The sequence below is a fragment of the Lissotriton vulgaris genome, chromosome 2_1 (assembly GCF_964263255.1).
Source record: "Lissotriton vulgaris chromosome 2_1, aLisVul1.2, whole genome shotgun sequence".
Classification (NCBI taxonomy): domain Eukaryota; kingdom Metazoa; phylum Chordata; class Amphibia; order Caudata; family Salamandridae; genus Lissotriton; species Lissotriton vulgaris.
The window spans coordinates 1950122988-1950138856 of NC_141687.1; the positions used below are offsets into that span (position 1 = coordinate 1950122988).

Here is a 15869-nt window from a genome sequence, read left to right on the forward strand (position 1 = left end):
AGCATAACATAACATTTACTGTCGTTTTCATGTATACGTCTGAGCTCAAAGATGTATGCTGGAAATGTTGATCTCTTGTCAAGAAACAGCACTTAATTTAAAAAAACAATAGTGTTAAACAACCACTACTACAACTTCCTACAGTTGCTGATTTGAGCTCTTGTTTTTACTTGGTTCATTGGAAGTATGCAATGCAAAATACTCTGCTGTGAACATTTCCATTTTCACTGTAACAACAGCAACTGTTATCACATGACCAGAAAACAAAGTAACATGCTTTTTATTCAGAAACTCCACCCCTCAGAAGAGAGAAGGGTGTGGGACTTGAAGGTAAATGACACCACCAGAAGTCACACCCCCCTAAAGGTACCAACCTATAAAGGGTGAAGGAGGCTGGTACATGGAAATGCCTGCACCTGTCTGCGTTATCCTTTCACAACTGCCTTTGTTTGCAAGAAGAAAATCCAGGCATTTGTCCAGAGCGAACTTTGATGTTCTTGATCTTTAACAAGTTCAGCTGGATCTGTTAGGTTGCCAGTAGAGTAGTTGCAGCCACAGATATAGCTACGATGCTATGGAACACGAACATGCGCTGGCGGCTGCCGCTCGTCTGCTTCATCTGGCAGATTGCAATGATAATTCTGTTCGGGATCTTTGTTCGATATGATTTATATACCGATCCTACGTGGAGGTTGTATAAAACACAAAATAAACTCGAAGATATCGACAACGAATTTTATAAGACATACCCAAGTAAGTGCAGTTTTTTAAACTCCTCAGGTGAGGTGGGAACGGGTGTACAAATTTAGCGTGCGTTGCATTCTAGTGCATGAGTGATACTGATTTCCAAGCAACAATCTAAAATAGGAAATATCTGAAGGATTCAGAGGAGTGCTGTTTGGGGAAATTGTATTCGTTTGCTGATGAAATATCAAGGGGTTGGGTTTTTCTTCTCTTTGCCCCCCGCCACTTCCCAAAAATTCCAGTGTCCAAATCATAAATGTTTTTGACCACCTAAGTCATACATTTCAGCCCCTTTGAATCTCCACGAAGGGTGGAGGTGTGTGGTTTGGAGCGTGATCCCATTGAGGTTAAACATTATTTGGAGGGAAGTGTCAGGGCAGGAGATTCCCTTTAAGCGTATTGGAGGAAGGCATTTTTGCTTGGGAAAATGAGTGGAAGGAAATAGGAAGAGGTCTGTAAGCTAAGGTCCTTTTGAAACAACTCGTTTAGTTACTTTACTGTACAGGGTAATGAGCTACTGCCGCGGGAAGAATTGCACTCCCCACTGAGTGATTTATACACATACTAGCCATTGCTGAGGCATCCCACTCTTCTTGAAAATAGAATTCATTCTAATGTTCAAAGATACAATTCCTAAAAAAATATTACGTCGAATGCATCCGTTTTTATAGTGAAATGTGACCAATATACATCAGGGGGCTTATTTATGAGCCCTTGCGTCACTTTTATGCCGCTGGTGCGTCACTTTTTGTGACGCACAAGCGGAGTAAAAAATGTGCCTTCTTGCACCATATTTACAAAGTGACGCATCTAGGTAGATGTGTCACTTTGTAGACCCCTGCGCCACATTATACCTGTGCCAGGTATAATGTATGCAAGGGGGGCATTTTGACGCAAGAAAGAGTGATAGAAGTGATGCAGTGAAATCTATAAGATTTCACTGCGCCATTTCTTGGTCGCTAATGCGTCAAAATCTAATCTATAAGATTTCACTGCGCCATTTCTTGGTCGCTAATGCGTCAAAATCCTATGCCTGCCTCGCGGCAGGCGTAAGACTGACGCCGGCACTAACAACATGGGACTTGCCCATGTGAAAGTACACATTGCTGGAGTTGCGTCACTTTTGTGACACACTCCAGAAATGCGTCACTTTTGCGCCTACAGATACGTCAGAAATACTGACGTATCTGTAACTCCTTGCGACATGATGCGCCATACTGTAAATATGACGCATCGTTAGTGTCGCAGGGAGAGCGCAGTGAAAAGTTACGCATCGCTGTTTTCACGCAGCGATGCGTCACTTTTCATAAATGAGGCCCCTGGTATTTTGTTCGCTTAGGCTTCCGATATTTCAAAATAATTTTCTTTGCTGATTTACCCACTCAAAACTAATGCAAAAGGTTTGAGTATGTGTATAAATAGAGTGTGAAACCTCATCAACTACTCCCATGTGTCTCTGTCTGGAGTATAGATTAAACATTCTGCGAAATTTCAATTATGGCGGAGTGAAGCACGTCGTTTCAAGAATTTCGCGATGTGCTTGTTATGCAGCCCTCCTTAAATTATGCCATTAGGCCACGTTGGGTAATCATGCCACCATATGTGGCAACATTATAGCACGAGAGCATAAGAACAACATGAACAACCAGAAAACGAGCATCTCGTGTTCTCAGCAATTGTGTTTTCCATGCATTTTTATGGGCGTGAAAAGTGCCCTTGTGTCAAAAATTGATTCAAGGAAGCATTTGCGGTCAACTAGTGCTAAATAATGGAGTTGCATTTCGTGAAATTACACACAATTTTGCTTAATTGTCATAAAATGTTGCATTAAAAGGAAAAAGAAAATGACATGAATTTTGCATAAGACTACTTTCGGAAAAGGGTTCGTACGCGCTATTAATATCTTCCCTCTGTTAAGAACAAAAAACTGCTATGGGGCTTTTGTATCTCAAAAATAAATAACTAATACATGATGCACACCTTTTACTCTATATGCAGTTTTACAACTTTTACAAATACCTTTATGAATTGAACCCCTTGAAGCTAAGTTATTATCTGTGGAGCCAGAACATCTTCTTTTTAGGTCAAAACCTACCAGACAGTGCAGCTGTCTGTTTGCTCACAACTTCTTCGAGGCACTCTGAAAGCTTCCCTGGGAACGCATTCGGTCTATTGATGACCATTGACTTTGTGGTTTGCAACTCACTTTTTCTGGCTTTCTATTTGCTGGCTTTGTTTTTTTTAGGCTGTCCAGTTTGAGTTTGTCCCTCCCTTTGTCCAAACCTTGTTCACTATATTATTCCACAAACTCACTTTCTGTAATCAGGCCTTTAAATGTTGTTCTTATCTGGTCACATTTACTGGGCATTCAAAGACAGAGGTCACATGTCAAGCTCTGTGCGCTACCGCAACATGATTGCTCCACACTACACAACTTCATTCCACTCTATACCCTTCCAGTCTATGCCACACCACTCCATTCTATGACACTCCACTCCACGACATGCTACTCCACACCCCTTCGCACTAAGACACTCTACAACATGCCACTTGACTCCAGTCTATGCAACTCACTCCATAGCACAACACTCCACTCTGCTCTGTGCCCCTCCATTCCAAACCACTTACCCCACTCGACTCTAACTGCTACAGTCTACCCCATCCTGCTCCAATATAGCCCACTCCAAACTATCCCACTCCAGTTCACTACAATCTATCCCAAGCTACTGCACTCCATTCAAACAAAATTCACCTAATCTAACCTACTCCACTCCAATCTACCCCAGTCCACTCCAATCTATGCTGTTCCACTGAAATCTATCCCACCCCAATTTACTCCACCCAGCAGCAATCTACCTTACTCCATCCTACCTCACTCCAATATATCTCCCTTCAATCTAACTCAATTTCCCCCACTCCAATCTACCCAATCCACTCCACTATGATCAAATCTACCCCATCCCACTCCACTTCAATGTACCCCACTCCACTACAATCTACCCCAATCTATCCCACTCCACTACAATTTACCTCACTCAACTCCACTTCAGTCCGCTTCACTCAACTCCAATCTGCACTACTCAACTCAAGCTAACCCAATCAACCCTACACAACTCCAATCTACTCAACTCTACCCCAATCTACTGCATTGCACTCAAATCTACCCCAATCTGCTCCAATCTCCCAGATCACCCTGCTCCACTCCAATCTATTACGATCTAGCCCACTCAAATCTACCTCAATCCACCACCTCCAAAGTACACCCAATCAAGCAAATCCACTCCAATTTACCCAATTCCACCACAGTCTAACCCACTGTGCCCCACTCCAACCTATGCCTGTCTACTCCACTTCAATCTACCTGACTCCATTCAAAACTACCCGCCTCCACCCCAATCTCCCCCTCCACTCCAATCTACTCCAATCCAATTTACCCCACTCCACTCCAAATTACCCCACTCCAAACTCCACTGAAATCTATCCAACTCCTTTCCAATCTAATGTACCCCACTCCACTCAGCTCCAATCTAGCACACCCTCTACAATCTATCCCACTCTAATCTACTCCACTCCAATCTACCACAATCTACCCCACTCCACTCCAATCTAACCCACTCCCATCTGGCCCTATCTGCTCCACTTTATTCTACTTGACTCACTCCAATCTACTCCACTCTACTCTACCACACACCACCCTACCCATATCTACCCCACTCTAATCTACCGCATTCCACTCAAATCTACTCCACTCCAATCTAACCCACTCCAGTCCAATCCATTCCACTCCAATCATCTCCTCCCTAATCTACACCACCCCAATCTCCCCTACTCCACTCTACCTCGCCCTAATTTACCACACCCAAATTTAGCCTAATCCAATCTACCTTTCCCTAATTTACTCCAACCAATATAACCTCACCCCAATCTACCACACCTCAATCTACTCCTATCTGTTCCACTTCAATGTACCCCATTCTACCTCAATCTACCTCAATCCACCCCACCACAATCTACCCCACCTAACTCTACCACACTTTAACCTACCCGACTACACTCCAATCTACTCCTCCACTCCAATCTACCACATTACAAACTTCCCCACGTCAAACATCCCTCTTCAATCTACCCCACTCCAATCTACCCTGCTCCAGTCTACCCTATCGACCTCACTTTACTCCACTCCAATCAGCCTAACTCCATTCTTCCCCAATCTATCTCACTCCTCTCCAATCTATCCAAATCTACTCCAGTGTACCCCAATGTGTACCACTCCAACCTACCCCACTCTACCCTACCTCAATCTACCCCACTCCAATCAACCTCACACCACTCAATTTTACCCCACTACAGTCCAATCTTACCCACTCCACCCACTCCAATCTACCCCACCCTACTCCACCCAAACTGTCCTACTCCAATCTACCGATTCCTAATCTTCCTAACTCCAATCCATCCCAATCTACTCCACACCAATGTACTTCACTCCATTATATCCCACCCTAGCCCAATTTACACCACTCTAATCTATCCCTCTTTTTCCCACTTCAATGTACCCCACCACATCTACCCCACACCACTTCATCCAAATCCACTCCAACATACCACACCCCACTCTAATCTACCCCAATCTGCCCCACTCCAAACTACCCCTCTTCTATCTCCCACCAATCTACACCACTACACTGCAATTTACCCCACTTCACTCCAATGAATCCTACTTTAATTCACCCAGTCTACCCGAATCCACCCTAATCTTTCCCACTCCACTCCAGTCTACTCCTCTCCACCCCAATCTACCGCACCCTGTTCCAATATACCCAACTTCAGTCTACCATAACCTACCCCGATCTAGTCCAATCTACCCCAAATCCACCACACTCCACTCTCCTGAATATACCCCATTCCACTCTTTTCGACCAAATATATCCCACTATACCCCATTCTGCTCCACTCTACTCCACTCCAATCTACCCCAATCTAAACCCACTCCTCACCTATCTACCCCACTCCACACCTTTGAAGCCCACTCCATCCAACTTTAGTCCACTCCACTCCAATCTAAACCACCCCCCACTCCAATTGACTCTACTCCAATGTAATCTACCTCAGTCTACTACACTCTAATCTACTCCAATATATCCCACTCTACCCAAATCTACCCCACTCTACCCCACTCCACCCCACTCCAATCTAGTCCACACCACTCTGATCTACACAACACCTCTCTGATCTACCCCATCCCACTCTACCCCAATCTACTCCACTCCAAACAACCCCAATCTATCCCGTGACAATCCAATCTACTCTATTTTATACACCCAATCAATTTACCACACTCTAATCTACCACACTCCACTCCAATCTACCCTCCTTCACTCAAATCATCCTCCCAAAATCTACCTCAAATCTTTTCCATTCACTCTTCCACAATCTTCCCCACTCCAATCTACCACAATATATCCCACGTCACTGTACCCCAATCGACCCGATCGATCCTACTCCTATCTACGCCACTCAATAAACCCACTAATCTACCCCAATTTACTACACTTCTGTCTACCCCACTCCACCCCAATCTACATTGTTTCAATCTACCCTACTCCATTCAACCTACCATGCCAATCTATCCAACGTCATCACTCACATCTACCCCACCCAGTCCACCCCACTCATTTCCACCTCCATCCACCCCACTCCATTCTTCCCCACTCTACCCCTAATTCACTCTATGACAATCTACCACAATCCACTCTACCCAAATCTACCCCACTACAATCTACTCCACCCCACTCCATGCCAATGACTATTAGCCATGCTGAACAGCAGCCACACTGGTGTACAGCATGGTTAAAGCACATTTCCAAAACCAATATCTCTTGCATAGGTGAGACCTTGTAGCTTTGCCAGTGCTTGTTTGGCAAATGTTTCTCACTTGAAAACTAGGGGCCGAAATCCCAAAACTATTGTGCACCTAAATTAAGCACAGGTGCACCAGAAATTAGATCATCAGTTTAAATGGCAAATACCGAAACTGCAGTATTTGGTTCCTCAAAACATTTACCCCAGCACATGGAACTTACTATTTTAGAAATAATGGAAGATTACTGAAGAGTTCCATTCAACGCTCTGGTGATTTTTATGATTCTCCAAAATATGTAATTGGTGCTGATCAATCACATTTCGAAGCATACATGGCTGGCTCTATAACTGCGAGGAATTTAGAATAGGTGAGCTTGCAGTCGTAAATCCTTCAGCTCCCATGTAATGGTACCCCACAACTGGGTATTAGTATATTGGACGAAATCACACACTAAGTGAAACTTGGAAGTTTGTGAAAACCCACCATCATGGGAGTTTGTAAGCATTCATATATTCCCCGACAAACATTTCACATCCTAGAAATTACCAAACATTTACTCATTTCAAAGGATGACGTCATCCTGTCAAAGGGTGGGAAGGTGAGGAACCGAATATCCTCACATTTTTGGGGGGTGGAAGGCAAAGGGTTTCTCCACATCGATTGTTTTTCTCAAATAAGAAACAATAAAATGCAGTTTTGCGCTGACCTTGCATGTGTCTTTGAAGCACTGGTACATTTACACTGGCAGAAATGCCAATGCATAGTCATAGCCAGGACTTTACAACACGTTTACTGAAGTACGCGTGGAGAACTGAAGCTGGCGTGGCTTCCAGGTGTAAGTTGAAAAAGAGTTGTGAATAACAGAAAGTCTGATAATCGCCAATAAACCTGCACCCATGACAGGCAGCAAACAAAAAAGGAGCGGTCTACACTTTTATTTGTCGATTGGGATCTCTATCTGATGATGTATAACTTTTAAAAGAATGGCAGATTATTTTGCTTGAACTTTATTAGCAGTCAAAAATGGCAATGATAACAAAACCATCAGAAGGTGCGCGGTTAAATATACAGTAATATTCGTTTTGAAAATTGCTGTCAAACGGAAAAAAATTCTACTCGTAATTGAAGTGCAAATAAATGAAACAGCACGTTTTTCAAGTTCCAAAATGTTGCCAGTACTTGTGTATTTTACAAAAGCCGTGACCCGTTCAAGGTTGAAGAGGTCCGAAAGGCACACCTTGCTGAGATTTTTGTCACGTGGATATCTGCGCGCATATATTGCACAATACCTCGGTCTTTATTACTGCTGAATCCGGCTGCCTCTTGAAACAACAATGCTGGAATAGCCTCCATAGAGTCGGACCCCGGCTTACACAGTGACACACATACACGCAGACACACACACTCCTCCCCAACCGCCTTATGTATCGTGATTGTCTGCTCCCCGTGACATTCTTTTATTTAAGGGACGTTCTGTACAACATACTACTTAATAAATGCACATTGGCGGGGCAGTTCAGTCATGCTGAAATACAGCGCTGTATTCAGCAGTGTGAATCTTTGTTGCAAGGCTTAACTAATCTATGGCACTCGTAGTAAGGCGTGGCTTCCAAGCTCTAAATAGGGCACTCACATATGTTTTTTGGCTAAAGCAATAATATCTTGCAACATACGGATAGAAAAGTATGCGCTCAGTTTCTCCATTTTTATGCATATTAGTGAGGTAGATTTCATGTTGTTAAAGCTTTTTGTACGCCCTAAAGACATAAAAAGATTGAATTAGATATATGCGTACCTTTTGCAACTTGGCAGTTTCCTCCTAGTTTAAGTAGTTGTGGGTCTGCTCCGAAATCATCGTTCAACACAAGACGTGTTCAGCGGTAGCGCCTCTAACCCGCACATCTGGAGTCAATGCACTTACCCGTTAGTGCACAATCGCGGGAGGTTTTTTTTTTCTGAGAAAATTCAGAAGCACTCCTGGTAACGAGGTATATATATATTTTTTAGGCGTTATTAGCCTCTTTCGGTACAGCCACTTCTTTCAGAAAAAAAGCACATTTGTCAAAGCTATTCTGTCCAAAATATGAACTCAGCCCTTTGAAATGTCAGGAATGCCCTTGTGTGCCGCAAATTTGTGAGGCAGGGCAGCAGCTAGGATCAGTGGCGTCACTAGGGGGGTGCGGGGGGTGCGGACCGCACCGGGTGACACCATCCAAAGGGGTGACACCATGGTCCGTGTAAACAATAATCTTTGCCGGCGGCCGGGTAAGGTTCGACAGACAGTAATATTATTTTGCATTTTGGTGTCACGGACTCTGTGACACCAAAATGCAAAATAATATTTCTGTCTGTCGAACCGTATCCGGCCGCCGGCCAAGATTATACTGGCAATTAGGCTACTACTTCGGCATCCGGACGTCAATGACGTTGGAAACGTCACTCACGTCGTGACGTGGCTCCCGGACCTGACTTTTTAAAAATCCATGCTTCGTTCGTTCAGCATATAAACAGCGCGGGCTGCTAATGCTCTCTAGAAGCCCGTCATCCGATTCCTGGCTCATCGTGCAGGCAACGAGGGCTCCTGTTTCTTGCCCTTGGCAGTCAGAGCACACAGCATATTGTTCTGGGAGGCGGAATGCTGAAGCAGAGGCAGCGCTGAAGCTTTCAGTTGAACAGGGTATTTTAAATATTGTTTCAGCGTAAAAGACGATGTGTGCAGTTCTCATACAGTAAAATGTTTCCCAGTACTCGGCATGAGGTATGAATGTGGGTTGAGTGCTGTAAGAACGAGGACATAAAAGTGAAACTGAAGCACCGTGTAATAATTAAGAAAAAAAACTAGACAGACTGAAAGTCTTAAAATAGCATTCAATGGATGGATTTTTTGCGAAGCCATCTTAGTGGGCACATTGAAAAGACATAGAAACTCATATAAAAGATTAGAACAATGAACCAAGTACCAAAAATCTACTCTTGCAAGTATAGACCTGTAGAAATATTTGTCATACTAATAAACCTTCCCAAAACTGATACAATGCCAATCACTAGACCATCGCTAGACCTGGGTGATAGTGGGTGGGCAGATGAATAAGCGCCACTCCTGAAGAAATCTTTTTCCCTCCGTGACCCATTTCCAAAGAAAATAAAGGGTCGGTTTTGGTGAGGCTCATTCACTATTTTTCTGGATTGCTTAATATATACTAATTTGCACATCATATGCTATATACTCAAAGTGTTGTTCGCACGTTATAGTTGACCATGGTTAAAGTGTATGCCTGTTAAGTTAGCCCTAGTTAATGTAGGCCTCAGTTTAGCAACTCACGGTAACCTCAAAAATGCATTTTGGCAGCTGCGATTTTGTCTCCCCTTTCTCTCATTTCAGGAGCCAAGCTATACTAGTGAAAATGATTTCAACTTGTTGCTAATGTTTTCTTTCTCTGAGAAATGTCATCAGTATGTGTTCTTTAGAGAGTAAATAGTGAATTTCCACACCTGTGCCTGGGAAAAGCTGCCTGTGATATACCATCTAATTACGAGATAGCTTTTGAAGGCCACGCAGCAGAAATCTTCCATTGTGTGATGGCTGGGAGCCTAGCCGTGCCTGTCTCCACAGTGACGGATGGCTTTCTCCTGCCTCTCCTAACGCATCAGGGGAAGACATTCAGAGGGCCCCTTCCCCAGCCCTTCCTGCAGTAGCCGGTCCTTTAGCCCCAACAGTTTCTTTATGCGTTTTTATATAGCGCGGACTTTACCCGAAGGCATCAGAGCGCTTCATAATAGGAACTGTCATGATACATGTTAGACTTGACAAAGAGACACTGGCAGGTGCCCTTACAACAAATAAGATAAACATAAAACAGCCTTCTCCACTTCACAGGGTCTCTTTCAGTTTAAAGTACTTCCTAGAGTGAATGCTACATTTCAGAGACTGATGGATTAAATCCAGGCATCCCATCAAGAATACTTGGATGATGTAATCTTCCTCATCATTGAGTGGCCAAATCATCTTCAATATCTGGAAGCTGTTCTTTCTGGTCGGATTAAAATAGGATTAACTGTCAAACTTGCAAAATGTGTCAAGGCAGTTTTTCAAGTTAAGTACTTGGGACAGATTATTGGGAGTGGTCTGATAAAGTGAGAAGTAGAAAAAAAACAGAAATCCTAGACAGTGAACCTCAGGCCCAGACAAGGAAGGACAATGGAGCATTTTTAGCATACATTCATTCTCAACTTCCCCCATAACTACTCTGCTGAAAAAATTACTCTGACAAACCAGACTGAGTGGGGCCCCTCCCAGGAATCCTCTTGTGTTTTTCTACAGAATCTCTATTTTAGAGTACTCTGTGTTGCTCTGTCCAGACGTCCCACCACCATTTTGGCTCCAAACAGATGCCTCTGGCACAGGCCTTGGGACTGTACTATCCCAAGAGACTGAGGATGGGTAACATCCAGTGTTCTTACTTAGTTGCAAGTTATTGGCACGTGATATAGCTTATGCAACGATACAGTACTAATTAGCAATCACGTGGGCCATTGAAGCCCTACAAAAATGTCTTTGGTGTCATCATTTTTTCATTTAAACTAATCATTCTCCTCTGACATGCCTATCTCACCACAGAGACAGCAACTATTGTGTCCGGAGATATTTCATGGCTTTTGTTGTTTTGCACAAACATGGCTCTCAAAAGTCTAATGTTGATGACTTCTCAAGAGTGCCTGAACAATCTCTAACCCACTGTCAGTACAAATGGGGAAGAGTATGTCACAAGATGAGGGGCTGAAGACACCACAAACCAGTGAAAGGAGTACCAAGAATAGTGAAACCCCATCGTATAAGAGCTATAGCGTATGCCATGAACATTTATCTGGGATGGTGGCATGCTGCTAGTTGGTGTGGAAGGTCTGAGGAGAAAATAATAAGTGAACAAATTACAAAAGCAAACATTAAGTTACATGTGGCAAAAGTGACAATTGTGTGCAAACAAAATACATGAGGTAGCAAACGGTGCAATACAGGAGGAAAAAGTGACATGTGTGCAGGGTACCAGAGAAAACAAAGTACAATTAGAGGTGTAATACTGCATAATATGGCAGACACTCAAGCACAAGAACAAACGTTACATAGGCAATGGTGGCACGTGCAAGTATCTAAAGCAAACAAAATGTGAGAGGTAGCAAACAGTGTGTTACAAGAGAAAAGTGGAGTGCGAAACACTCCAAGGCCTCAAAAATCTTACCCGACCCAACACCAAGAAAGGGGAGGATGGATTCCGCCCCTGAGATTTATGCAATGCGGCCAAGAGGAATCATTTCAGGAAAACCAAAGGAAAAAGAAGTCCCTGCAGGCTGAACCCTGGCTAACCAGGGTTTTGCAGCGCCAGGTGCACGCTTGTCTTCCTCTGCAACTGGTAAGTGGCACCCCCATTCTTCCCTTCGCTGTGTTTGAAAGTATGCCCTTTGGCGATTACAACCTGTGCTCCTTGTGTCTGAGCGTGCGATATACCCAGTAAACTGCTTTGGTCTGTAGTTGCGCTATTGTGTGCAAGTGTAACGTACTGCCCACTGACTATGAGTTGCATGTGGGTGTCATGTTTCCATAAGTTACTGTGCACATCTTTCTGAGTCCGTGCAGACGTAACATGCTACGTCCGGAAACAGTGTAGCCCTGAAAGGGCATGTAGGGTTCTTGTGCTGCCAGTAAACCTGTGTCTAACTGGGCAAGTGTAGACTGGTGCCATGCGTAGTGTGTGTGTCCTGTACTGTCCAGGACATGTGTGTAGCTGCACATGACACACGGGTGCCATGTGCATTTTAGTCCCTGTGTAAAGCCGTGTAAGGGTATCTGGGGGGCATCATGGAATCATGATGTAAGTCGTGAGGGGGTGACACCATGAGTTACCCGCACTGGGTGACACCAACCCTAGTGACGCCACTGCATTGACAGCCTGTGCGGGTTGAAATGATGGAGGTCCTTGGAAGGTTAACCATACTTTGTGTTTTTTACTGATGTCAGTTAGTTCCGTGCACAGGAGCATAAAAGGGTGTTTGCTCCAAGTATTGAAGTAATGTTGTATTTTATAAAGTGTTAGGTTCCAATAAATCATCAGTAGATGTTTAGAGTGGGTTTAAGTCTTCATTTCTCTTTAATCTTGTTAATACTTTTTCAGTGACTTGAAGTTGGATGTGGTTGCTTGCCGAAGTAGTGACACTCTGCTGAGGACACTGTGCCTACTCCAATTCACTGGAGAGCACAGCTCTGGTTTGGCATCTTACAGCTCGTTTAGTGGGCGGAATCGGCTGGGTCTAAATGTCATGGTCAGGAGTATTTGGCTAAGATAGGTTGAAGGACAGGTGAGGAAGAGATGTGAGAGATGTGTGAGTTTTATTGTAGTGAAGCAATGGAGGACCATTGCGTAGGGTAGCCTAGGACATCGCTTAGGTCCTTTGGGTTGTTACAACATCATTATGCTTGCAAGAATGTGAACAAGAGGGTTTGTTCTATTATATACTGTTTGTGTGTCCAACGATGCAATGTTTTTGGTGGCAAAAAAAATGAGGACACTGCATGACAATGTGGACACTTCTCTGGTGCTGCTTCATAATTAAGCCATACTGTGTATTTGGGATGAAGTAGAACTTGAAAGATATCGGAAGCCATTTGTGGGTTTGACACTCACTGTTACCAGATGAGATATTGCTTTGAAGTGGAAAAAGTGGCCGGTCCCCATCATTCTGAGTGTGGTATAAAACTCTTGACTGTGGTGTGTAAGCGAACCAGGGGTGTACATTATTAGGGATATCCCTGGGAATTAAAAAAGATGATTTTGCTGTTCCATCATGTGAGGTAATTAACAGCAGGTCATTTTTGAGTGAATACTGTGGTGGGGGAATATATATGGCTTAAAACTCAAACTAGGTTAACATTGAATTGGATATTATGTGATGGAAAAATATTTTTCTGTTAATGTATTGCTTGTTGTTCGGTGGCTAAAAATACAATATAATACGACTAGAACGCTAACGATACTGTCAGATATTACTGCCAATGTTTTGGCTTGTGGTACAGGCAGATTTGTTGGTCACGTAATTCCAGGGGTGCACAGAGTATGAGTGACAGTTTTATAAGAAGGTGTGAGTTATTGCTAAACACTTTAGTAAACAATTCTAAAGAAGATCCCATTGATAAGCAAACGGCATTGCATAAAATGATATCTTGCTGTGGCCCTATATTTGACAGACAATCTTCCTCTCAACTCATCTGCTCTACTAATTTCCTATACATTTAAATTTCAGAGGGAAAAAAACGATTTACTTTATTACTAAGATGTTAAAGATGGAAGTGACGAAATCATTTTCACACAGAAATGCTGCAAAGAATTCTTATCTTAGAATCAATAGTTTGCTGTTCCATGGATGCAATGCGGATTAGGGGTAGAAGGCCGACGGAAATGGGAAAGGCGAAAACTAGACCCTGTCCAGGATGGATGGGCAAGTAAGAAAGGTTTACATTGAAAAACATGAGGGAAAGAATGGAGAGATGAGGAAAAAGAGAATGGATAAAAAAGATATGTATATGAAAGAATGAGATTGGAGACAAATAAAGCTGTCTTGGAACCACCAGGAGTAAGCTAATATTCGACACTTACTAGAGTTTTAAAAAAATCTGAAAACTGTGAGGCTATTAGAAGGAAGCGTGCGGATTCAGTGAGGTTGCTAGAGCCGTGGTCACCTGAAGACAAGGGGGTCCATTTTCTATGACACACCTGTTAAACTTTCTCAGGTCTGGGCAGTTTGATCTAGCCAGACATGTTCCAAGTTACTACTGTGTAAATAATCTACTCACACGCGCCCACCAACTAAATGATTTGTTTTTCATGCTGTCTGTCCAGTTCTTTATTTACTACTTTCTTGTCAGTACTGCTGACAGCTTTTTTTATGGTTAATATTTTTATTTGCAATTTTATACAGCAATTCATTAACAGAGTTACAGTTTCACAATGCAATAAATATTAGAAAAAGAAACATTTGGAGAATGAAAAATGTTCATATAAGACAAGATAAGGAGGAAGAGAAAAAAGTAGGAGAAGAAGAAAGGGAATATGGAAAAAGAAAAGAATGAGAAAAGGAGAAAACAGCGAAAGGAAAGGGAATATAAGGCAAAATAATAGATTAAGAAAGTGATGAGTGCAAGCAAAGAAACCGACAACAACTTCTGACTCAGATAAATCGTTTCTTGAATTTTCCATCTCACAAACAGATATGCTATTAAATGCTTACTTTTTCAGCTTTACAAAACCGGTTTTGCTACACGCTGGTGCCAAGCTGCGTGTTCATACCTTCATAACACCCACCCTACCGTGATATTACTTCTACCTTGCTGAATCACTATTTGACACACCTTTGCGGCTCTACAGCACAAAAGGCAAGGCCTTCATTCGAGTAAATGGACATTTGAGACACATGAAAATATAGTCGTTCCTTTGTGTTGGTTTCTTTTCACCTGTATCTACATCCTAGGATTAATCTTCCTACTTCTTCCTCACGGTAGATTGAACGATGTCTTGGTAGTGTCCGTCCAGAAGAATGTAGGTGCATATTACCAAGCAATAGCGATAATTATCGCTATTGCTTGGTTAGAGACAAAAATTTACCGCTGAGCTGCGGCGATTTTTACCGCAAATAAACCTTGGTATTACCAAGGTTTATCGCAAATGCGATAAAAATCGCCGCAATGCATGAATATCGCTGAAAAGTCAGCGATATTCATGCATTACCGAGCTAATGCTCTTAGCCATGTTATCCACCACCCATTGGATAACATGGCTAAGAACTGCTCAGGGCAGGTGTTAGCTTTTGGAGATATTCGCGCTTAGCGCGAATATCTCCAAAAGTTGGTAATAGGAGTTAGCGATGTTAGCGACTGTTTTCAGTCGCTAACATCTTGGCACGCCCACTTTGCATGTCATTAGTGATAAATATCACTGACATGCAAAGTGGGGCCCAAGATGGTCGCTATCTCCTACTAGCTGTCGCTAACTGCTGTTAGCGACAGCTAGGTAATAGGGAGATCATTTTATCTCCGCTTTCTTGGCTTTCTTGCCCCGTAATTTCCAGGACCCAAACTTATTTTAGTTAGACGTTACGGATGAGCACCCTACCTTTTTCATTCTATACTGCCTGCTCAGTTTTCCAAAATGTTCTTTTAATTTACCTCATGCCTTTCTCCTACTGGTGCTAGACTGATTGAACTCCGATATAACTCACT

General features: G+C 43.0%; 1 protein-coding gene across 2 annotated transcripts in view; it reads left to right on the forward strand.

Moving 5' to 3' along the window:
• Window positions 1-15869, forward strand: part of RHCG (Rh family C glycoprotein) — a 381077-nt gene that overhangs the window by 49386 nt on the left and 315822 nt on the right. Inside the window, exon 1 of one of the 2 annotated variants that reach the window (XM_086958132.1) lies at window positions 409-753. The exons of the other annotated variant lie outside the window; for it this stretch is intronic. Within the exon in view, the coding sequence (XP_086814258.1) occupies window positions 570-753 (184 nt within the window). The 5' untranslated portion in view covers window positions 409-569. Of the gene's footprint in view, window positions 1-408; window positions 754-15869 lie in introns of those variants that run through there. 2 annotated transcript variants of the gene reach the window in all.